The following is a 26466-nucleotide window of genomic DNA, read 5'->3' as shown; positions in this document are numbered from 1 at the left end:
AACCAACGATTTATACAGGAAAATCATGACGATTAACCAGGTTGCCCAAACTTTCGCATCCCACTGTATTTCTCCGAGGCAGGTCGCCCTGGGAAGATGCTGGCTAGGGTAATGGCTAGCCAGGATCCAAAGAAAGCGATTCGTAGCATCTCCATGCCTGATGGCACTCTAGTCAGGAGGGAATAATAGAAATATTCATAGAGTATTTTTGTGAATTATAAAATCAGAGAGCGTTCTCTGAGGCTGCGATTAACTCATACTTGGATTCCATTTCCCTTCCAGTTCTCACAGACAGTCAAAAAAAACGTCTGGAGAAGGATCTGTGTCCTCAAGAGATAGAGGATGCAATCAAGGCCTGTTCAGGTAATTCCTCCCCAGGATTGCATGGACTCCTGTATGAGTTTTATCGTAAATACAAGGAGGTTATTCTTCCGCATCTGTGGAGAACACTCTCTGATTCAATAAAGGACAGAGCCCGCCCAGAAACAATGACAATGAGGCTGTGATTACAGTAATATTAAAGAATGGTAAAGACCCTAATAAACTGGGGTCGTATAGACCTATTTGCCTCCTTAATACAGACGCTAAACTTTTCTCTAAAATCCTAGCTATGAGGTTATCTAGTGTTATGACATCAATTATACAGCCAGACCAAAACTGCTTTATTCCTAATAAAGGGACCCACCATAATCTACACAGTCTTTTTTTCTAATTTACAGACGTCTGGACGGCCCTCAAGATCTATTCTGTCCATAGATGCGTCTAAGGCCTTTCATAGAGTTGAGTGGGGATTCTTATGGAGAGTGCTTCATAGGATGGGTTTTGGCTTTAGTTTTATTAACATGATTAAACTTCTCTATAGATCTCCCACCGCAAGACTTAATAATATAAATGGTCACTTTACAAGAAGTTTCCCTATGACTAGAGGCACTCGCCAGGGATTTCCACACTCCCCTCTTTTATTTGACATCTACATTGAGCCAATGGCTGCTAGGGTTAGACAAGACTCGAGGATTCTAGGATTTGGGGTATTGGGAACGGAAGATCGTATCTCTCTATATGCGGATGATATTCTATTTTACGTCCAACAGACACAATGTTAAATATTATCCAAATGATAAATTCCTTTGGGGAAGTTTCAGGTCTGGTCGTAAATTGGGATTAAACTACGCTTATTCCATTAGATAGTATAAATATGCCCTTAGATGAATTTACATTCTCGAATGAGAGCTCTTTGAACATCGTGAAAATCTGAGTCCTTTGAGTACCTGGGTATTATAGTCTCGCCTAGGGTGGAAGATTTTATTCCGCTCAATTTAATTCCATTGATTAAATAAGCTAAGATCAAAAATAACAACATGGCTCCGCTTACCTTTTTCGAAGGCTGATAGGCTATCTCTAGTTAAGATGGTGATTCTTCCCCAGTTACTCTATGTATTCAGGAACTCTCCAGTTTGGATTGCAGATAGGTTTTTTAAGTTAATCAAAATAATTATTAATGATTTACTTTGGGGGAGGAAATGTGTAAGACTTAAGCTAGAGCTTTGGTATAAACCGTTGGAGATGGGAGGACTTAATCTCCCTTGTTTCAAGGGCTATTTTTTAGCTGCACAGTTTTGTTTTTTCTGTGAGTCGAAGGATAGTCCACTCTGTAGGTATTTAGTTAATGGATCCCCATATGATAACTTTTTTAACTTTTTATTGGAGTCTGATCAATTGACCGACTCCGATAAGGAATTTAGATCTGCTAGGAATCTTTTTATGAAGTCATGGCACTCTATTAGACTTTGGTGAGGGGTTCTCTGGAATGCACTCCTTTGTGATATAATCAGCACTTACAAACTTTAGATGAATTAGGTAGGGATCAATATTGGCATAAAAGTAATATTTTATATGTCACACAGGTAGTAATCAATGGAGATATTGTTTCATTTACAGAATTATCACGAACAAAATCACAGAAATTATTATGGTTTCGGTATTTACAATTAAGATCGGCACTTTCCAGGAGTAAAAAAAAAAATAGACTTGAAATACACACTTCTACACAATTTAATGATTAGATAGGGAATTTGGGTCAAAAGATGAAGATTTCTCAACTTTATAAAAAATTACTTATAGCACGATTTGGAGATACCTCCTCCTTGGGTCAGACGGCTTGGCAAAAGGAATGCCCAATAATTAATCCTGATGACCAGGTGAAGGTAACGCTGATTTTAAAATTAGTTTCACATAATTTTAATCACGTTTTGGTACAGTTCAATATTCTACATAGACTTTATGTCACACCTCTTTGGCTCAATAGATGTTGTATCAGGAAGAATTCTAATTGCCCTAGGTGTGATGCTCCCGAAGCGGACTATTTGCATATGTTTTGGTTCTGTCCAGAGCTGAAACAATATTGGGTGGCTATCCATAAATATATTGAGGGAAAATTGAATGTGCGGATCCCTTTCACTGCGGAATGTTGGGTGCTGGGCAAGCTTGCCAAGGTGCGCTGTCTGCAATATAAAAAAAAATATCTTTATAAGCAGAGAAATACCGAGTGAAATTTGGGGAGACTGGAACTCTTAGAGCTTTCCCCCGCTCTCCATCCCTCCCCACTACTCCTCGGTCTGGTTATGGAGGGGTGGTGGTGAAGGGAGGACACATCGCAGATGAGGGGGGGGGGGACTTGGGAGGGGAATCAGGGTGAAAAAGATGTTGATAATGATATGTTTTCTTTTTTCAAATTGTTGGATAATATTGGAATGTCAATAAAATTTGTTAAAAAAAATTAAAAAGTGACTTCACTGAACTGGTCCTTTTTAAAAAGTGGGTTTTGGAAGTTTTCTTAATTTTAAGAATTGCTTCTAAAATTCTAAGCCTTCTAACGTCCTATAAAATACAATTACATCTACAACATAAAGTAGACATATGGGGAATGTTAAGTAATACATTCTTTTATGAGGTATCAAAATTTTTAGTAAATTTAGGATATTTTTTTTCATAAATAAAGTTGAAATATATTGACTCAAATTTATGACTGTCATGAAGCACAATGTGTCATGATAAAACAATATCAGAATGGCTTGGATAAGTTAAGTGTTCCAAAGTTATTACCACATAAAGTGACACATGTTAGATTTGCAAAAAATGGCCTGGGCAGCAGGGTGAAAACTGGCCCGGGGTAGAAGGCGTTAAACAGTCCTCCTCATCATGCTGTTTACATTTTGACATCATGAAACCTAACGATTGATCAACAGTACCTCACCATTGTGAGGGTTTAAGCAGAATGTTCTCAGATGGAAGTGGCCACTGAGATTAGAGTGTCATCAGCAGGTTGCAACAGAGAGACTGGAAGGGTCACAAAAAGGCATAGAAGTGGATGTCCTTTGGCCACATCCCACACTTATGACCACTTCATTGTGAACAATGCCCTGCGGAACTAGATGATGAATGCCACACAACCCCAGGCACATTTAAGGGAAGTGAGAGGCACCCAAGTGTCACGCCAGACCATTCGCAACTGTTTACATCAGTTGTCTGTGTGTTAGATGACCTGCAAGTATACCTGACCACAGGCGTCATCGTCTTGCATGGGCCAGGCAGCATCTGCACTGGATGAGGGACCAGTGGCCTCAGTGCTGTTCACTGATAAATGTTGATTCATGCTGAGTAGAAATGATGGCCGCCAACAATGTTGGAGACGTCAACAAGAGTGCTATGCATCAGCCACTGTTGGTGGTGGTGGTTTTACAGTGTGGGTAGGTGTGTCTAGTGAATACAGAACTGCCCTACACGTGCGTCACACGGAGGAGGACATGGGCGGGCTGGAGGGACGCGCTGGGCGGCGGCTGTTTATTAAGGTAGACGGAGCCTCTAGGTGCTAATGACGCCCACATAGCACCTAGAGGCTCATTAGCATATTTAGAAAAGTTCGTTTTTTAGCAAAACCGCTGCCCCACAAGCGATTATAGTAGGATGGTTGGCCAGAGCAGACACTAGCAGATCGCTAGTGTCTGACAGCTAATTATGTGATACAAAGTGATAGAAACCCTTTAAGTATAGCTTGTGAATATAGCAGACTTATGTGCTTTCTGTCAAAAACTGTCAGGTAATCTTCTAGTTGGGCACATAAAATGTTAATTTTAATAAGACGGGAAAACTTTCAAAAAGGGATTATACAGTCATTCTGACATGGATTTTCTAAGGAAGTACACCTCATCAGTTCAATTCATGCAGTTTGTATAATGAAATATGAATACAGATCTTCTTTAACCCCTTCTACCCCGGGCCAGTTTTCACCCTCCTGCCCAGGACATTTTTTGCAAATCTGACAAATGTCACTTGATGTGGTAATAACTTTGGAACACTTACTTATCCAAGCCATTCTGAGATTTTCTCGTGACACATTGTACAGGGTGGGCCATTTATATGTATACACCTTACAGGGAGTGCAGAATTATTAGGCAAGTTGTATTTTTGAGGATTAATTTTATTATTGAACAACAACCATGTTCTCAATGAACCCAAAAAACTCATTAATATCAAAGCTGAATATCTTTGGAAGTAGTTTTTAGTTTGTTTTTAGTTTTAGCTATTTTAGGGGGATATCTGTGTGTGCAGGTGACTATTACTGTGCATAATTATTAGGCAACTTAACAAAAAACCAAATATATACCCATTTCAATTATTTATTTTTACCAGTGAAACCAATATAACATCTCAACATTCACAAATATACATTTGTGACATTCAAAAACAAATCAGTGACCAATATAGCCACTTTTCTTTGCAAGGACACTCAAAAGCCTGCCATTCATGGATTCTGTCAGTGTTTTGATCTGTTCACCATCAACATTGCGTGCAGCAGCAACCACAGCCTCCCAGACACTGTTCAGAGAGGTGTACTGTTTTCCCTCCTTGTAAATCTCACATTTGATGATGGACCACAGGTTCTCAATGGGGTTCAGATCAGGTGAACAAGGAGGCCATGTCATTAGATTTTCTTCTTTTATACCCTTTCTTGCCAGCCACGCTGTGGAGTACTTGGACGCGTGTGATGGAGCATTGTCCTGCATGAAAATCATGTTTTTCTTGAAGGATGCAGACTTCTTCCTGTACCACTGCTTGAAGAAGGTGTCTTCCAGAAACTGGCAGTAGGACTGGGAGTTGAGCTTGACTCCATCCTCAACCCGAAAAGGCCCCACAAGCTCATCTTTGATGATACCAGCCCAAACCAGTACTCCACCTCCACCTTGCTGGCGTCTGAGTCGGACTGGAGCTCTCTGCCCTTTACCAATCCAGCCACGGGCCCATCAAGACTCACTCTCATTTCATCAGTCCATAAAACCTTAGAAAAATCAGTCTTGAGATATTTCTTGGCCCAGTCTTGACGTTTCAGCTTGTGTGTCTTGTTCAGTGGTGGTCGTCTTTCAGCCTTTCTTACCTTGGCCATGTCTCTGAGTATTGCAAACCTTGTGCTTTTGGGCACTCCAGTGATGTTGCAGCTCTGAAATATGGCCAAACTGGTGGCAATTGGCATCTTGGCAGCTGCACGCTTGACTTTTCTCAGTTCATGGGCAGTTATTTTGCGCCTTGGTTTTTCCACACGCTTCTTGCGACCCTGTTGACTATTTTGAATGAAACGCTTGATTGTTCGACAGGGTGGATTTGATTTAAATCACTAGTCAGTAAGGCTTGATTTAAATCATAGTTTTCTACATAAAGACTAATTCTTGCTGGTATAACTTATAATATGCGAGTAGATGAAGATTTAAACAACTTTTCATATTAGTTTGATTAGGTTGATTCTGCATTCATAGGTTTGTAGAAGTTAGGATTAAGGTATTTTTCTCAACTCTGTTCATGTTATAACATTTTTGCTGTGAAGAAGAGGCATGTGATCTCTGCTGAGTCAAATTCAGTTTTGAGAACTGCAAAAGTAAACCAAGCATCTGTGATAATATCTTGTAGGCAGAGAAACTGCCCAATAATCTTACAAAAACCTCTGGAAGAGCATGACATTGTGAATGGATTAATGGAATTTTTTTACCAAAAAAATTACACATATAGAAACCTAGAAACCTAGAATGTGTCAGCAGATAAGAACCATTTGGCCCATCTAGTCTGCCCAATATACTGAATACTATGAATAGCCCCTGGCCCTATCTTATATGAAGGATGGCCTTATGCCTATCCCATGCATGCTTAAACTCCTCCACTGTATTTGCAGCTACCACTTCTGCAGTAAGGTTATTCCATGCATCCACTACTCTCTCAGTAAAGTAATACTTCCTGATATTACTTTTAAACCTTTGCCCCTCTAATTTAAAACTGTCCTCTTGTAGCAGTTTTTCTTCTTTTAAATATTCTCTCCTTTTTTACCTTGTTGATTCCCTTTATGTATTTAAAAGTTTCTATCATATCCCCTCTGTCTCGTCTTTCTTCCAAGCTATACATGTTAAGGTCCTTTAATCTTTCCTGGTAAGTGTTATCCTGCAATCCATGTACTAGTTTAGTAGCTCTTCTCTGAACTCTCTCCAAAGTATCAATATCCTTCTGGAGATATGGTCTCCAGTACTGAGCACAATACTCCAAATGAGGTCTCACTAGTGCTCTGTAGAGCGGCATGAGCGCCTCCCTCTTTCTACTGGTAATGCCTCTCCCTATACACCCAAGCAGTCTGCTAGCATTTCCTGCTGCTCTATGACATTGTCTGCCTACCTTTTAAGTCTTCTGAAATAATGACCCCTAAATTCCTTTCCTCAGATACTGAGGTTAGGACTATATCACTGATTTTATATTCTGCTCTTGGGTTTTTACGCCCCAGGTGCATTATCTTGCACTTATCAACATTAAATTTTAGTTGCCAGATTTTGTATGTATATTTGTTTTTATCTTATTTTAAGATTTTAGTTTTCCTAAATCCTTTTCCATTTGGTGTATCCCTCCAGGAACATCAACCCTGTTACAAATCTTTGTGTCATCAGCAAAAAGACACACCTTACCATCGAGGCCTTCTGCAATTTCGCTGATAAAGATATTAAACAATATGGGTCCCAGAACAGATCCCTGAGGTACCCCACTGGTAACAAGACCATGGTCTGAATATACTCCATTGACTACAACCCTCTGTTGTCTGTCCCTCAGCCACTGCCTAATCCATTCAACAATATGGGAGTCTACGTACAGCCTTATTCTACATAATTAAAAAACTAATCTTTATTTCATGATGGAATAACCTTTGGATGGTAGTATATTTTCCTCAAAAAGCATTTTAAATAAAAAAAAATCCGATTTAAATCAAAAAAATCCGTTTTTTTTTTTTTTTTTTTTTTAAAATCTTTGATTTTTTCCACCCTGTTGTTCGATGATCACGCTTCAGAAGCTTTGCAGTGCTGCATCCCTCTGCAAGATATCTCACTATTTTTGACTTTTCTGAGCCTGTCAAGTCCTTCTTTTGACCCATTTTGCCAAAAGAAAGGAAGTTGCCTAATAATTATGCACACCTAATATAGGGTGTTGATGTCATTAGACCACACCCCTTCTCATTACAGAGATGCACATCACCTAATATGCTTAATTGGTAGTAGGCTTTCGAGCCTATACAGCTTGGAGTAAGGCAACATGCATAAAGAGGATGATGTGGTCAAAATACTCATTTGCCTAATAATTCTGCACTCCCTGTATTGTATTACAATATTTGCAGGATATATGTATAATAGGGCTGCACGATATGGGAATTTTGTGCGATTAGGGCCATAAAAATTGTGATAACTGTATGCAATGCGATATTTTAAGGGACTTGTGCTAGAGGTCTATTTGCTTGGATTTTCCCATATGAGCCGCTGACGCGGCTGGGTATGACATAGTTATGGGGGATCTGTGGATGGAGCTGTTATGTGGGGGATCTGTGGATGACGCTGTTATGTGGGGGATCTGTGGAGGTGTAGATCTGTGGATGAAGCTGTTATGGGGGATCTGTGGATGAAGCTGTTATGGGGGATCTGTGGAGGAAGCTGTTATGGGGGATCTGTGGAGGACGCTGTTATGTGGGAGATCTGTGGAGGACGCTGTTATGTGGGAGATCTGTGGAGGACGCTGTTATGTGGGAGATCTGTGGAGGACGCTGTTATGTGGGGGATCTGTGGAGGTGTAGATCTGTGGATGAAGCTGTTATGAGGGACCTGCGGAGGACGCTGTTATGTGGGGGATCTGCGGAGGACGCTGTTATGTGGGGGATCTGCGGAGGACGCTGTTATGTGGGGGATCTGCGGAGGACGCTGTTATGTGGGGGATCTGCGGAGGACGCTGTTATGTGGGGGATCTGCGGAGGACGCTGTTATGTGGGGGATCTGCGGAGGACGCTGTTATGTGGGGGATCTGCGGAGGACGCTGTTATGTGGGGGATCTGCGGAGGACGCTGTTATGTGGGGGATCTGCGGAGGACGCTGTTATGTGGGGGATCTGCGGAGGACGCTGTTATGTGGGGGATCTGCGGAGGACGCTGTTATGTGGGGGATCTGCGGAGGACGCTGTTATGTGGGGGATCTGCGGAGGACGCTGTTATGTGGGGGATCTGCGGAGGACGCTGTTATGTGGGGGATCTGCGGAGGACGCTGTTATGTGGGGGATCTGCGGAGGACGCTGTTATGTGGGGGATCTGCGGAGGACGCTGTTATGTGGGGGATCTGCGGAGGACGCTGTTATGTGGGGGATCTGCGGAGGACGCTGTTATGTGGGGGATCTGCGGAGGACGCTGTTATGTGGGGGATCTGCGGAGGACGCTGTTATGTGGGGGATCTGCGGAGGACGCTGTTATGTGGGGGATCTGCGGAGGACGCTGTTATGTGGGGGATCTGCGGAGGACGCTGTTATGTGGGGGATCTGCGGAGGACGCTGTTATGTGGGGGATCTGCGGAGGACGCTGTTATGTGGGGGATCTGCGGAGGACGCTGTTATGTGGGGGATCTGCGGAGGACGCTGTTATGTGGGGGATCTGCGGAGGACGCTGTTATGTGGGGGATCTGCGGAGGACGCTGTTATGTGGGGGATCTGCGGAGGACGCTGTTATGTGGGGGATCTGCGGAGGACGCTGTTATGTGGGGGATCTGCGGAGGACGCTGTTATGTGGGGGATCTGCGGAGGACGCTGTTATGTGGGGGATCTGCGGAGGACGCTGTTATGTGGGGGATCTGCGGAGGACGCTGTTATGGGGGAGGACGCATTTGCCGATTATCGCGATTCGATTATTTTTGCGATATATCGTGCAGCCCTAATGTATAATAACCTTTTCTCTCTTTCCTTTTCTATTCCTACATATAGATTGTGGTGGTAAAGGACCAGGGACTATGATTGGTGGACGATGTGATGCACAATCAACGCAACTTCAACCCCGGACTTATTCATTAGGTGTCTTTTATTTTGCGATGATATGGCTGCTCAGATTCCTTGTGCATGTGTGTGAAGGGCAGATTCCTTGTGCAGGGTTCACACTGTGCAGAATTGCTAGTGGCTCTGCTCTTTCCGCACATGGTTCCCTGTGTATGTTTCAACAATTGGTACCTCACGGTAACTTTTGTTGTCGTAGGTGATCCTATTAGCAACAGTGTGTTTAATGTTTGAATAGTATGGTATCACCTTGGTTTGAATGGTATTCACACAGGTGGGGACGCTATGTTATAGTTGTGCTTTGCCTGCGTTTTACCTCTTCCAAGATGGCGACTGTGGAGGAATACTGAGTATTGCGCATGGTCGTTATGACGCTGCTATATGATGCTTATACGATGCGCCGCTTGGAGCATGAGCACTGGAGGATCGGGGATGCCGTGTATAGCGGTCGATCTACAATGGGGTTGTGTAGGTTGCCTTGGCGTGTGCTTTCACTTACGCCCACCATCATGTGTTCCGTTTTTTTCCACACACAAATGAACTGGAATAATTGTTTTTAACCATTTAATCATTGGTAATTTTGTAGCACTTTATGTACACATTGATTTTGGACCAATTATGTATTGACATTTACTGTATTGCTCTTTTTTACATGATAGGAATTTGTTACACAAGATTTTTTGATTCAATTGTAATATTTTGATATATTTATTATTGCACGTGCCAGCATGGGTTAATTGCTGGTTCATTTGTAAACATCCTTTTTTGATGTGATGTCACTTCCTCTCACTATATATATTCACTTTGGAAAGTTCACTTTGCTTGAGAAAGGCTTCAGGTTGAAGCCGAAACGTCGCGTCACCTATGGGTGAATAAAGATACCACTTTTTACTGCTACTTTGGAGTGCTGATCTATTTTTCCAATATACATTTCGGTAAGCTTTTTCCCTTTGATCTAGCACCCACCTGTGGTTTTTTTGGTTAGTGCTGCCATATTTTTACCATTTTTTTTTATATATCAGTAAAAAACAGAGCAGCACTCCAGTATGGTGAAAATAAGAAAGCTGTTTATTCACTCAGTGCTGATGTGACGTTTCGGCTCCAACACGAAGCCTTTCTCAAGCAATGTAACAAAGCAAACTGAACATACTTATAGTGTGAGGAAGTGACATCATCAAACATAATTGGCATTAACCCATGCCTGTACAGGTGATAATTAAAAAAATAATAATGATACATGTGTATACATTTATATATCAGGTGAACACAGTGCTTGGACATAAAATAGAGCCGTGATACAATTGCATATCATAATACATTATATAAATAAATGCAAAATTCATGTGTATAAAGTGCACTTGTGCAATGACACAGGAAACAATTGGTTAAAATAAGGAGCTATTACCACACATTCATCATGGGGAGTGGTCAGGTCACATGACTATGGACACGGATGCATGCATACAATCAAACACCCTACCAATACCCGATGTGACTCCATTGCCAAATTCAGCGTCTAAGAATCTTGGATGCGCGTGCGCCCGTTGAATAAGTCATCCGACGGACCAACACGTGTGCGATCAAGTGCGCATGTGCCAAGACCCGGACGCATTTGCGTCATCCGAAATACACAGTACGCGCATGGCTAGATAATCGCGTCACATCAGTGTCCTCACAAAGCCTTGCGATAATTCACAAGCGCACAGTACTCCTGCATAATCCACCATATTGGAGAAGGTAAAGCCAGGTCAGGCGCATAAGTAACCGCGTCATGGCCTGTGCCAACCATTAACCAATGTACTGTGCATACACACCACAGACAAATCGTTACTTTTTGGTCCGCTGTGTCCAAATCTAAGCGCTGTCAGGCACCATCGTTTGACACATATATAGGGGACATCACCTGGGCAAGACTGCGGTAGCAGCTTCCCCATATGTTATCCATCCCATAGACCTCGTAACAATGAGGGATCTCCTCAACCCATCTATACTCAGGAGACTGTAATTATGTAGCACTGTAGGCGATGTATTGTTGACACTGGTGATCGACTTATAGTGGAGTTTGGGCATTGTAGCTGGGATGACGCCGATGACGTCTTCTCTTTCGGGTTTAGAGGTGACGTCATCGGCGCAGGCGTACTGAGGGAGTGCTGAGGAAGAGAGCATCCTTCTCTCAGAGCGACTGCGCCGAAGGAAGACACGTAAGGCGCAGACGCGAGATTTTAAATGCTGACAGGGCCAGCCGGAGGAGGAGAGCGCTCGCTGGCCCTGTCAATCAACTGAAGGAGGGGGCGGCTACCAGCAAGTAGACGCCCTACTTGCTGGTAGTGAAGTAATTTGCATATTTTAAAAGCTTGATTTTCTTTTATGAAACGAAGCCACAGAACAAGGTAAGAGACCTATATATTGAATAGTCGTACAATAAGGATTTTATTATGCCCAAAAATGAGTTTTGGGGGGTGACAGAAGCCCTTCAATTATTCATTTATTTAATCAGCGGATTGCCATAAGTATTTTATTTATTCAAGTATAGTTTTCCATTTTGAGATTATTCATTTATTATTATATTATTTTTATATCTAACTCTAATGATTCTAATGTAAGGCTATTGACGGGCATGAATTGATGTGTTTATATATATATATATATATATATATATATATATATATATATATATATACTGCTCAAAAAAATAAAGGGAACACTTAAACAACACAATGTAACTCCAAGTCAATCACACTTCTGTGAAATCAAACTGTCCACTTAGGAAGCAACACTAAGTGACAATCAATTTCACATGCTGTTGTGCAAATGGGATAGACAACAGGTGGAAATTATAGGCAATTAGCAAGACACCCCCAATAAAGGAGTGGTTCTGCAGGTGGTGATCACAGACCACTTCTCAGTTCCTATGCTTCCTGGCTGATGCTTTGGTCACTTTTGAATGCTGGCGGTGCTTTCACTCTAGTGGTAGCATGAGACTGAGTCTACAACCCACACAAGTGGCTCAGGTAGTGCAGCTTATCCAGGATGGCACATCAATGCGAGCTGTGGCAAGAAGGTTTGCTGTGTCTGTCAGCGTAGTGTCCAGAGCATGGAGGCGCTACCAGGAGACAGGCCAGTACATCAGGAGACGTGGAGGAGGCCGTAGGAGGGCAACAACCCAGCAGCAGGACCGCTACCTCCGCCTTTGTGCAAGGAGGAACAGGAGGAGCACTGCCAGAGCCCTGCAAAATGACCTCCAGCAGGCCACAAATGTGCATGTGTCTGCTCAAACGGTCAGAAACAGACTCCATGAGGGTGATATGAGGGCCCGACGTCCACAGGTGGGGGTTGTGCTTACAGCCCAACACCGCGCAGGACGTTTGGCATTTGCCAGAGAACACCAAGATTGGCAAATTCGCCACTGGCGCCCTGTGCTCTTCACAGATGAAAGCAGGTTCACACTGAGCACATGTGACAGAGTCTGGAGATGCCGTGGAGAACGTTCTGCTGCCTGCAACATCCTCCAGCATGACCGGTTTGGCATTGGGTCAGTAATGGTGTGGGGTGGCATTTCTTTGGAGGGCCGCACAGCCCTCCATGTGCTCGCCAGAGGTAGCCTGACTGCCATTAGGTACCGAGATGAGATCCTCAGACCACTTGTGAGACCATATGCTGGTGCGGTTGGCCCTGGGTTCCTCCTAATGCAAGACAATGCTAGACCTCATGTGGCTGGAGTGTGTCAGCAGTTCCTGCAAGACGAAGGCATTGATGCTCTGGACTGGCCCGCCCGTTCCCCAGACCTGAATCCAATTGAGCACATCTGGGACATCATGTCTCGCTCTATCCACCAACGATTCACCACAGACTGTCCAGGAGTTGGCAGATGCTTTAATCTAGGTCTGGGAGGAGATCCCTCAGGAGACCGTCCGCCACCTCATCAGGAACATGCACAGGCGTTGTAGGGAGGTCATACAGGCACGTGGAGGCCACACACACTACTGAGCCTCATTTTGACTTGTTTTAAGGACATTACATTAAAGTTGGATCAGCCTGTAGTGTATTTTTTCACTTTCATTTTGAGTGTGACTCCAAATCCAGACCTCCATGGGTTGAAAAATTTGATTTCCATTTTTTTTTATTTTTGTGTGATTTTGTTGTCAGCACATTCAACTATGTAAAGAACAAAGTATTTCAGAAGAATATTTAATTAATTCAGATCTAGGATGTGTTATTTTTGTGTTCCCTTTATTTTTTTGAGCAGTGTGTGTGTGTGTGTGTGTATATATATATATATATATATATATATATATATATATATATATATATATATATATATATATATATACACACACTCACCTAAAGAATTATTAGGAACACCTGTTCTATTTCTCATTAATGCAATTATCTAGTCAACCAATCACGTGGCAGTTGCTTCAATGCATTTAGGGGGGTGGTCCTGGTCAAGACGATCTCCTGAACTCCAAACTGAATGTCAGAATGGGAAAGAAAGGTGATTTAAGCAATTTTGAGCGTGGCATGGTTGTTGGTGCAACTCGGGCCGGTCTGAGTATTTCACAATCTGCTCAGTTACTGGGATTTTCACGCACAACCATTTCTAGGGTTTACAAAGAATGGTGTGAAAAGGGAAAAACATCCAGTATGCGGCAGTCCTGTGGGCAAAAATGCCTTGTGGATGCTAGAGGTCAGAGGAGAATGGGCCGACTGATTCAAGCTGATAGAAGAGCAATGTTGACTGAAATAACCACTCGTTACAACCGAGGTATGCAGCAAAGCATTTGTGAAGCCACAACACGCACAACCTTGAGGTGGATGGGCTACAACAGCAGAAGACCCCACCGGGTACCACTCATCTCCACTACAAATAGAAAAAAGAGGCTACAATTTGCACAAGCTCACCAAAATTGGACTGTTGAAGACTGGAAAAATGTTGCCTTGTCTGATAAGTCTCGATTTCTGTTGAGACATTCAAATGGTAGAGTCCGAATTTGGCGTAAACAGAATGAGAACATGTATCCATCCTCTGATGGCTACTTCCAGCAGGGTAATGCACCATGTCACAAAGCTCGAATCATTTCAAATTGGTTTCTTGAACATGACAATGAGTTCACTGTACTAAAATGGCCCCCGCACTCACCAGATCTCAACCCAATAGAGCATCTTTGGGATGTGGTGGAACGGGAGCTTCGTGCCCTGGATATGCTTCCCTCATATCTCCATCAACTGCAAGATGCTATCCTATCAATATGGGCCAACATTTCTAAAGAATGCTATCGGCACCTTGTTGAATCAATGCCACGTAGAATTAAGGCAGTTCTGAAGGCAAAAGGGGGTCCAACACCGTATTAGTATGGTGTTCCTAATAATTCTTTAGGTGAGTGTGTGTGTGTGTATATGTATATGTGTGTGTATATATATATATATATATATATATATATAATTAGGTTACACTTTGGAAATTTCTAACTTTATACACGTTTCACTTTGATTTTGATATCCTTTTTTAGACTTGAGAAAGGGGTCATGGACCCCGAAACGCGTTGTCTCGGATTAAACTGAAGTATCTTTGACCATTGGTTGTGGTTTTGCGCCCTTCATTTTGTCCGCCTATCTATTGGACTTCCTTGGTTCAGTAACTCTACAGATAAAATAATAGATGGCAGAGGTGCAGTAGACATCGCTTATCTAGACTTTAGTAAGGCTTTTGATACTGTCCCACATAGAAGGCTTATCAATAAATTTCAGTCTTTGTGCGCAGACTCCCATATTGTTGAATAGATTAGGCAGTGGCTGAGGGACAGACAACGCAGGGTTGTAGTCAATGGAGTATATTCAGACCATGGTCTTGTTACCAGTGGGCAGTGCAGTTTCTAGCTAAAATTTCTCTCAGGGCGAGTGTCAAAACCCCCCCCCCCCCCCTCAAAACTGCTCGATGAAATAAGTGTTTCCCCATTGTAAAAAATGTGTAACCACATTGCACGGACAGTCACAGTGACCCACTGTCCCACAGACTCAGGCTCTCACTCACAGCAGGCTTCTTTCTCAGCACTGCTCCGGGCGGGCGGCGGTGCTCACCTCACTACTAAACGTCACGCGGCGCGTGAGGTACAGTGAGTGAGCGCCGCCGCCCGCAGAGCCTGCCTGTGGGGGGAGATTATTTTTAATAAGGAATCACTATGGACATTATTTAGAATGGAGGCTGCTGTGGGTGTCATTATAACTGTATAATGTCTGATAGGCCTAGTCCTGAGCTGAGTTATATTACCCTGCCCTGTATAATAATGTACCCTGATACCCCTTAGTTATATTACTCCAGCGGGGTAATATAACTAAGGGGTATCAGGGATGGGTACATTATTATACAGGGCAGGGTAATATAACTCAGCTCAGGACTAGGCCTATCAGACATTATACAGTTATAATGACACCCACAGCAGCCTCCTTTCTAAATAATGTCCATAGTGATCCTTATTAAACTTAATGTCCCCCACAGTGACAGTGGCCTCCATTTTCATGTCTCCCACAGTGGCCCCCCATTGTAATTAATGCCCCCCCATTGTAATTAATGCCCCCCCATTGTAATTAATGTCCCCCCATTGTAATTAATGTCCCCCCATTGTAGTTAATGCCCCCCCCATTGTAATTAATGCCCCCCCATTGCCATTGTAGTTAATGCCCCCCATTGTAGTTAATGCCCCCCCATTGTAATTAATGCCCCCCCATTGTAGTTAATGCCCCCCCATTGTAATTAATGTCCCCCCATTGTAGTTAATGCCCCCCCATTGAAGTTAATCCCCCCCCATTGTAATTAATGCCCCCCCATTGTAATTAATGTCCCCCCATTGTAATTAATGCCCCCCATTGTAATTAATGCCCCCCCCCCCCCCCCCCCCCCGACCATCACTCACCTCACAGCAGGCATCAGCACTGCTCAGGGCGGGCGGTAACAGGCAGGCAGTGCGGCGCTTACTCACTGTACGTCACGCGCCTGCGCCGCCTAGTGGGAGGAGCAGGCACGTGACGTAAGTGCCACCCGCACTGTCTGAAGAGTGAGAGGACTCGGCACTCGGGCGCAGGTGAGGTCAGGCGAGATTAGGGTTGCCACCTTTTCTTAAAGCCAAACCCGAACAGAAGGGAGAGAGGGTGGGCGTGTCCAGGGGCGTAACTAGAACTGACTGGGCCCCAGTGCAAACTTTGGAATCCCCCCCCATTTTTACAAAGAGGTGTCAGATTTTCTTTACACTAAGGGCTCTTTCACACAAGTGGAGCCGTTCGGGTAATCTGCTGAGTGAAGGAGAGCCAAGCCCAGTTCCGGAAAGCAGAGACACGCAGCACTAACATGACTGATAATGCTCTTTTTACTACAAAATCTCAGTGAGATAAAGTTGCCACAGTAATTTTGTAGTAAAAGGATAACAGAGAGACACGGAGCATTATTAATCATGTTAGTGCTCCGTTTTCTGCTGTCTCTTTCACACAGCGGATTACCTGCACAGGATCCGCTCGTGTTAAAGAGCACTAAGCCCAATGCATGGCTACACTCACCCAGTCCTAATAAAATTTGGTCCTACCTTATCCAGGGTGTCGCTGGCGTTGGCGTGATGTCCGCTGGATCCAGAACAAGGTCCCTGTGGTGATAGAGAAAAAAAGAATAATCACATAAGGAAGGGATGGTGACTGCCCCTGTGAAATCACCAGCATGCTGCGCTGTGCTCGCCTGTAAGACTAAGCCATGCCAATGTATAGCAGGGTAATCTAGGACATTTTCCCTAGGACAATGCCCACCTTGTGGTCCCTTCAAAATAGTTATGTCCTCCTTGTGGCCCCTCACAGCAGTTATGCCCACCTTTGTTCCTGTCACAGCAGTTATGCCTACTTTTGTGCCCCTGTAGTTGTAGTTATGGGCATGACTGTCGCTGTAGTTATGCCCAGATATGTGCCCCCTTGCTGTAGTTATGCCAGATATGTGTCTCCTCATAGTAGTTATAGCCTGATATGTGCCCCCTCACAGTAGTTATAGCCAGATATGTGCCCCCTCACAGTAGTTATAGCCAGATATGTGCCCCCTTGCTGTAGTTATGCCCAGATATGTGCCCCCTCAAAGTAGTTATGCCCAGATATGTGCCCCCTCAAAGTAGTTATGCCCAGATATGTGGCCCTCAAAGTAGTTATGCCCAAATATGTCCCCCTCACAGTAGTTATGCCTACTTTTGTGCCCCCTCGCTGTAATTATGCCCAGATATGTGCCCCCTCACAGTAGTTATGCCCAGATGGAGGATAGAAAGAACTCTCAGTATAATGATACCAGGAACATCCTTGGTGTGCAATTATTCAGATGCTAAGCACAGAATCCGGGGCCAGGATGTACTGGACATCACTATGGCCTACAAGTTACCAGACGCCGGGGATACTCTCCATAGGCTGCAACTAAAATAAAACTAGGAACATTCATCCTGGAGCCAGCATGGTGTTTAATAGGGGTTCTCCAGGAATTAAAAGAAAATACTTACATGCACATACTGCACATCACACATGTTATTACATACAGGCACATAGTACACATCACACATGTTATTACATACAGGCACATAGTACACATCACACATGTTATTACATACAGGCACATAGTACACATCACACATGTTATTACATACAGACACATAGTACACATCACACATGTTATTACATACATACACATAGTACACATCACACATGTCATTACATACAGGCACATAGTACACATCACACATGTTATTACATACAGGCACATAGTACACATCACACATGTTATTACATACAGGCACATAGTACACATCACACATGTTATTACATACAGGCACATAGTACACCTCACACATGTTATTACATACAGGCACATAGTACACATCACACATGTTATTACATACAGGCACATAGTACACATCACACATGTTATTACATACAGGCACATAGTACACATCACACATGTTATTACATACAGGCACATAGTACACATCACACATGTTGCTACATACAGGCACATAGTACACATCACACATGTTGCTACATACAGGCACATAGTACACATCACACATGTTATTACATACAGGCACATAGTACACATCACACATGTTATTACATACAGGCACATAGTACACATCACATGTGCACTCACTTTTATGCAGGATTCCTGGGGCTCCATCATGCAGTGGAAGGGCAGTCCTGCAGCTAGTAACTGCCTCTCCTGACAACCCTCCCCCTCCGACCCCGGTCCAGACTACATAGCTGCATCATTTACACCAGCAGCTGTGTAAATAAGAGGGTAAGGGTTAACAGGGCACCAGCTAGCCATGGGGAAGGGGGGCAGTGACCAGCAGTTCTTACTGCAATGTCGGCTCCTCTGATCAGGAGCAGGCTGGGAGGAGGAGTCTTCTTATGATGTCTTCAGGCTGCTGAGTGCCGGACCGCAGGGCTGGCAGTATGATTAGACGTCACCACCAGCTACCTGCTACAGAAGTCGGGAGAGTAAAGAGATCGCTGTGCCCGGGTCTGAGAAAGTCTTGAACCCGGGCACAGGATTACAAACCCGGACTGCCCCTGCTGGCGCCCCCCTTCTGACAGCGCCCCGGGCGGCCGCCCGTCCCGCCCGCCCCTAGAAACGGCCCTGCCAGTGGGGTACCTCAGGGTTCTGTTCTGGGACCCATATTGTTTAACAGAGAAAAATTGCAGAAGGCCTCGATGGTAATGTGTATCTTTTTGCTAATGACACAAAGATTTGTAGCAGGGTTGATGTTCCTGGAGGGATACACCAAATGGAAAAGGATTTAGGAAAACTAGAGGAATGGTCAAAAATCTGGCAACTAAAATTTAATGTTGATAAGTGCAAGATAATGCACCTGGGGCGTAAAAACCCAAGAGCAGAATATAAAATCAGTGATACAGTCCTAACCTCATTTGGAGTATTGTGCGCAGTACTGGAGACCATATCTCCAGAAGGATATTGATACTTTGGAGAGAGTTCAGAGAAGAGCTACTAAACTAGTACATGGATTGCAGGATAAAACTTACCAGGAAAGATTAAAGGACCTTAACATGTATAGCTTGGAAGAAAGATGAGACAGAGGGGGATACATAAAGGGAATCAATAAGGTAAAAGAGGAGAGAATATTTAAAAGAAGAAAAACTGTTACAAGAGGACATAGTTTTAAATTAGAGGGGCAAAGGTTTAAAAGTAATATCAGGAAGTATTACTTTACTGAGAGAGTAGTGGATGCATGGAATAGCCTTCCTGTAGAAGTGGTAGCTGCAAATACAGTGAAGGAGTTTAAGCATGCATGGGTGTCACGAGGGTGTCAAGAGCCACTCCTGACTCCGTTATACCCTGGGTCAGGAAGTCGCAGCGGGTGGCTGCGCGCTCTATGTATAAAGAGAGTGCTGTTTTTTAATGGTAGCTTTCTGGGTTTGCCTTGCAACCCTTTTTGGCTCACTCAGGGATCCGTAGCTCCTTCTCCTCAGCTGTTTCTTGTCCAGCACTCCCAACCTCCTTATATTCCCCTCTCCCACTTCTCTGGTTGCCAGATATAGAGCTTCCTGCCTGGACTTCTATACTGACCCACTGGAGCTGTGTAGCTGAGATTCCTGGTTGTTTGTTCAGAGCGTTACCCTCCGGATTCCTGTTGGGCTTCTGTTGTCTACTGTTGTTGCCCACCTGGGATTATATGTTTTGTCTGTATTGTCTGTCCTCTCCTTGGTGTTTTCCTTTAGTGTTAGTGGTGCGGACTAGTGTTCCCACCGCCCTATTCACTACGTAGGGCTCATCTTAGGGAAAGCCAGGGTTTAGGCACGTGATCGGTGTACAGGTGAGGAACCCGTCAGGGCAGTTAGGTGCCAGCCTCAAGGTGAGTTAGGGGTCACCACCTTTCCCTCTCTCTTGGACAGGGCCTTCCCTTTTCCCTCCCCTTGCGTCACGTATGTGATCGGCACGCCGGTCATGACATTATATCTGGCCCTTATTTTGTGTAGGTAGAAAGAAAAAAAAAAAAGTACTTTTTCTTTCTGCCTATCTAGAATCCAGCATGGATCCTATTGCTGCTTTGACAAAACAACTTCAAGGCCTGTCTTTGGAGGTGGCAGGATTGAGGGCGTCGGTCCTCCAGCAACAGCAGCAATTGCAGCAGACCGCAAGCCCAGCGGTTGCTATGGGTAACCAGGTTGCTGCGGAACCCAAGGTTGTTCTTCCTGACAGATTTTCTGGGGGAAGGGACAAATTTGTGACGTTCCGTGAGGCCTGTAAATTATATTTTAAGCTGCGCCCGCACTCCTCTGGTAATGAGGAACAGCGGGTGGGGATTGTTACTTCCCTGCTTCAGGGGCGTTCTCTTTACCTACTGATTCCCAGGCTCTCCGGTCAGTGGATGAATTTTTTGGGGCCTTGGGTCTCATATATGATGACCCTGACCGAGTCGCCCTGGCTGAGTCGAAATTACGGAGACTCCTACAGGGAGAGCGGCCAGCAGAGGAGTATTGCTCAGAGTATCGTAGGTGGGCTACGGATACCCAGTGGAACGACCCGGCTCTCAGGAGTCAGTTCTGCTCTGGGTTATCCGAAAGTGTTAATGCGCTTGCGCTGTATGAGACCCCCTTTTCCCTTGATGCTGTTATGTCCCTTTCTATCAGAATAGATAGACGTCTTAGGGACAGATTGAAAAATCCTGAGCAATTGGTAACCCCTCCGAAGCAGCAGTTAGTCTGTACGGACCTAGAAGAGCCTATGCAGCTAGGAGGAACTACTCGTCAGGCCCGTCCTCCTGAGGCTCGCCGTAGGCAGGTGGTTTGTTTTTTCTTTGGGGGGAGGGGTCATTTAATTAATGCCTGTCCTTCCTTTCTAAAAAACAAAAGACCATCAGAACTACTAACCCCAGGCTGTGTGGAGGATGTCAGCCGGGGGGTATAAGTTTCCTCCATTCGTACATCTCAATTTGTGTTGCCAGCAGCTGTTGTTTTTGGTGTTAAGAAGGAGACTATTTCTTTCTTTCTAGACAGTGGAGCAGGGGTAAATTTGATAGATGCCCATTTTGCCCGCACTATGGGTTTGTCTCTCTGTCTGCTACAGAGACCTATTCCCATATTCGCTATTGATTCTGCTCCTCTGTCTCAGAGAAACCTCACTCAGATTGTCCATAACTTACACCTTCGGGTAGGGGACCACCATAACGAGTGTCTTTCATGTTATGTTCTAGAGGGGCTTCCCACTCTTGTGGTATTGGGTCTTCCCTGGTTGGTAGCGCACAATCCGGTGGTGGATTGGCAGGCCAGGGAGATATTGGAGTGGAGTGAGCATTGCAGAGAGAATTGCTTAAATAGCAATTGCTTAGTCGCTTCCATAGCTACTCTACCCACATTTGTTTCGGACTTTGAGGATGTTTTTTCTGAAAAGGGTTGCCAGAAGTTACCACCTCACCGTCCTTATGATTGCCCGGTTAACCTGATTCCCGGTGCAAAATTACCCAAGACCCAGGTTATATAATCTTTCGGGTCCCGAGAGACAAGACATGAAAGATTATATCTCCGAGAGCTTGGCTAAGGGACACATCAGACCCTCTTCTTCACCCGTGGCTGCAGGCTTTTTCTTCATTAAAAAGAAAGATGGGGGGCCTGCGTCCTTGCCTAGATTTCCGCAAACTAAACCGGATGACCATCCGAGACCCATACCCTCTTCCTCTCATTCCTGACCTGTTCAATCAGATTGCGGGTGCTAGGTGGTTCTCCAAACTTGATCTTAGGGGGGCCTACAATCTGATTCGTATCAAGGAAGGGGATGAGTGGAAGACAGCTTTTAACACCCCTGAGGGGCATTATGAAAATCTAGTCATGCCTTTCGGTCTGACCAATGCTCCTGCTGTCTTCCAACATTTCGTTAATGACATTTTTAGTCATCTTATCGGCAGGTTTGTGGTGATATACCTAGATGATATTTTTATTTATTCGTCTGATCTGAAAACACATGAGGTGCATGTCAGAAGGTACTGCAGGTCCTACGGACAAATAAATTATATGCGATAATTGAAAAGTGTGTGTTCGCCGTTCAGGAAATACAGTTCCTAGGTTATTTATTATCTGCTTCAGGTTTCCGTATGGATCCCGGGAAGGTCCAGGCAATTTTAGATTGGGATCTTCCTGAGAACATCAAAGCACTGCAACGGTTCTTGGGCTTCGCAAATTTCTATAGAAAGTTCATTAAAAATTATTCGGTGATTGTCAAACCCCTTACTGACATGACTAGGAAGGGGACTGATTTTTCTAAATGGTCTGACGCCGCTAAAACTGCTTTTTCCTCTCTAACAGAGAGGTTTACCTCGGCACCTGTACTAATCCAACCTGATGTCTCCCAGCCTTTTATTGTTGAAGTAGATGCGTCAGAGGTGGGAGTGGGGGCTGTACTGTCTCAGGGTCCGTCTCCTGGCAAATGGCGCCCTTGTGCTTTCTTTTCTAAAAAACTATCTGCAGCGGAGAAGAACTATGATATTGGCAATAGGGAACTATTAGCTATTAAACTAGCGTTTGAAGAATGGCGTCACTTTTTAGAGGGGGCAGTCCACCCCGTCACGGTGATTACAGACCACAAAAACCTTCTGTACCTCGAATTAGCTAAGCGTCTCACCCCTAGACAAGCTAGGTGGTCGCTATTTTTTTACCAGGTTTAACTTTATTACCCATCGTCCTGGGGCAAAAAATACTAAGGCGGATGCATTATCTCATAGTTTCCCTGGAGGGGGTAATGTGAGTGATCCGGTACCCATTCTACAAAGAGGAGTGGTTGTCTCTGCTGTACACTCTGTTCTGGAGGGGAAGGTGTTAGAGGCCCAGGGGGACGCCCCGGTCTCTTGCCCCTCAGAGAAATTGTTTGTACCGTTGAACCTGCGTCTCGAATTATTAAAGGAACATCATAATTCGGCACTTGCTGGGCACCCGGGTAGTAAAGCAACCTTGGAGCTATTGTCTCGTCGTTTTTGGTGGCCAAGGTTGCGTCAGGATGTAATGGATTTTGTGTCTACTTGTTCTACTTGTGCACGCGCGAAAGTCTCTCATACACGTCCTGCAGGGTCTTTATTGCCACTTGTCATTCCCAATAGGCCATGGACACATCTGTCAATGGATTTTATCACTGTAATAAGAATTTGAGGCACTCAGTCCGTAGGTTATGCAATTCAAATAATTTTTTTATTATTATTATTTTTCATGTTTTCTGCACCATCCATATGCCCGTGAAAAATAAGGAATGACAGATTATTTCTGACCAGACGTTTCGGTCACGGTGGACCTTCATCAGTGGTCATGTTATCTGTATGCTGGGTAAAGGTTTGCTTGGGCGCTGGATGCATCCAGCGCCCAAGCAAACCTTTACCCAGCATACAGATAACATGACCACTGATGAAGGTCCACCGTGACCGAAACGTCTGGTCAGAAATAATCTGTCATTCCTTATTTTTCACGGGCATATGGATGGTGCAGAAAACATTAAAAATAATAATAATAATAAAAAAATTATTTGAATTGCATAACCTACGGACTGAGTGCCTCAAATTCTTATTACTTGGATACGGCTTAAGTAGCCCTTGATCGGCACCGGTGATACTACCTCTAGAACAGAGTGCAGTTCCCCATTTCTCTATGGATTTTATCACTGACTTACCTTTGTCTGCAGGTAAAACAGTTATCTTGGTAGTAGTAGACAGGTTTAGTAAAATGGTACACTTCATTGCGTTACTCGCACTACCTAATGCTAAGACTCTTGCTCAGGTATTCACGGGGTCCCTTCTGATGTTGTTTCGGATCGGGGAACCCAGTTTATTTCTAAGTTTTGGAAAGCTTTTTGTTCCCGTTTGGGGGTACACTTGTCCTTTTCCTCGGCTTTCCATCCTCGGTCGAATGGACAGACTGAGCGTACCAACCAAAACCTTGAGACATATCTAAGGTGTATTGTGTCTGAGAACCAGGAGGTGTGGTCATCATATTTACCGTTAGCCGAGTTTGCCATAAATAATCGCTGTCAGAAATCCACTGGCAAGTCACCATTTCTTGGTGCATATGGTTTTCATCCCCAATTCTGTACTTTCAAAGAGGGGGGGTCTTCTGGGGTTCCTGAAGAGGAACAGTTTTCGTCATCTCTTTCGTCAGCTTGCACCTTCTGCCATACAAACTTGAAAAATATGGGAGGTAAATATAAATGCATGGCTGATAAGAGACGATCGCCAGGTCCGGACCTAGGAGTGAATGACTATATGTGGTTGTCTACTAGGAATATTAAATTAAAGGTTCCCTCTTGGAAACTGGGTCCTAGGTTCATTGGCCCTTACAAAATAGTAGCCATCATTAACCCCGTGGCTTTTCGCCTGGAGCTACCTCAGACTTTTAAAATCCATAACGTCTTCCATAAGTCGTTACTCAAGAAGTATGTTCCACCTCTAGAACCGTCACCGCTGCCACCCCCTCCTGTTGTTGTAGATGGTAATCTAGAGTTTCAAATATCCAAAATTGTTGATTCTCGTCGGGTCCGCCACTCTCTTCAATATCTGGTGCATTGGAGGGGTTTACGGTCCCGAGGAAAGAATGTGGGTTCCAGCATCTGAGGTAAACGCCGACAGGTTAGTTCGGGCTTTTCATGCCTCTCATCCTGAGAGACCTAGTCCTGAGTGTCCGGAGGCCCCTCGTAGAGAGGGGGGTACTGTCACGACAGTGTCAATAGCCACGCCTGACTCCGTTATACCCGGGGTCAGGAAGTCGCAGCGGGTGGCTGCGCGCTCTATGTATAAAGATAGTGCTGTTTCTTAATGGTAGCTTTCTGGGTTTGCCTTGCAACCCTTTTTGGCTCACTCAGGGATCCGTAGCTCCTTCTCCTCAGCTGTTTCTTGTTCTGCACTCCCAACCTACTTATATTCCCCTCTCCCACTTCTCTGGTTGCCAGATATAGAGCTTCCTGCCTGGACTTCTATACTGACCCACTGGAGCTGTGTAGCTGAGATTCCTGGTTGTTGTTCCAGAGCGTTACCCTCCGGATCCCTGTTGGGCTTCTGTTGTCTACTGTTATCGCCCACCTGGGATTATATGTTTTGTCTGTATTGTCTGTCCTCTCCTTGGTTTTTTCCTTTAGTGTTAATGGTGCGGACTAGTGTTCCCACCGCCCTATTCACTACGTAGGGCTCATCTTAGGGAAAGCCAGGATTTAGGCACGTGATCGGCGTTCAGGTGAGGAACCCGTCTAGGGACGTCAGGGCAGTCAGGTGACAGCCTCAAGGTGAGTTATGGGTCACCACCTTTCCCTCTCCCTTGGACAGGGCCTTGCCTTTTCCCTCCCCTTGCGTCACGTATGTGATCGGCACGCCGGTCATGACAATGGGATAGGCATAAGGCCATCCTTCATATAAGATAGAGCCAGGGGCTATTCATACTATTCAGTATATTGGGCAGACTAGATGGGCCAAATGGTTCTGATCTGCCGACACATTCTATGTTTCTATGCTTCAAACACAGGGGTTGAGTGGACAGTAATCACAGCCCAAAAGGATCAGACAGGTGGCTTTTTTACAATGCCCATATTAACCCCTTAGGGACACAGCCTTATTTCACCTTAAGGACCAGGCCATTTTTTGCAAAACTGACCAGTGTCACTTTAAGTGGTGATAACTTTAAAACACTTTGCCTTATCCAGGCCATTTTGAGATTGTTTTTTCGTCACATATTGTACTTCATGACACTGCTAAAATTGGGTCAAAAAATTTAATTTTTTTGCATAAAAAAAATACCAATTTTACCAAAAAATGGGAAAAATTAGCAAATTTCAAAGTTTCAGTTTCTCTACTTCTGTAATACATAGTAATACCCCCAAAAATTGTGATGACTTTACATTCCCCATATGTCTACTTCATGTTTGAATTATTTTGGGAATGATATTTTATTTTTTGGGGATGTTACAAGGCTTAGAAGTTTAGAAGCAAATCTTGAAGTTTTTCAGAAATTTACAAAAACCCAATTTTTAGGGACCACTACAGGTCTGAAGTCACTTTGCGAGGCTTACATAATAGAAACCTCCCAAAAATGACCCCATTCTAT

General features: G+C 44.2%; 1 protein-coding gene across 3 annotated transcripts in view; it reads left to right on the top strand.

Moving 5' to 3' along the window:
- Positions 1-26466, top strand: part of SCYL3 (SCY1 like pseudokinase 3) — a 387880-nt gene that overhangs the window by 114631 nt on the left and 246783 nt on the right. For 2 of the 3 annotated variants that reach the window (XM_040407296.1, XM_040407294.1), the window contains exon 5: positions 283-363. The exons of the other annotated variant lie outside the window; for it this stretch is intronic. In XM_040407296.1, the coding sequence (XP_040263230.1) occupies positions 283-363 (81 nt within the window). The remainder of the gene's footprint in view (positions 1-282; positions 364-26466) is intronic. 3 annotated transcript variants of the gene reach the window in all.

The sequence above is a fragment of the Bufo bufo genome, chromosome 9, assembly GCF_905171765.1.
Source record: "Bufo bufo chromosome 9, aBufBuf1.1, whole genome shotgun sequence".
Classification (NCBI taxonomy): domain Eukaryota; kingdom Metazoa; phylum Chordata; class Amphibia; order Anura; family Bufonidae; genus Bufo; species Bufo bufo.
The sequence above is the reverse complement of the archived record's forward strand: the minus strand, read 5'-3'. Positions and strand labels throughout refer to the sequence as shown.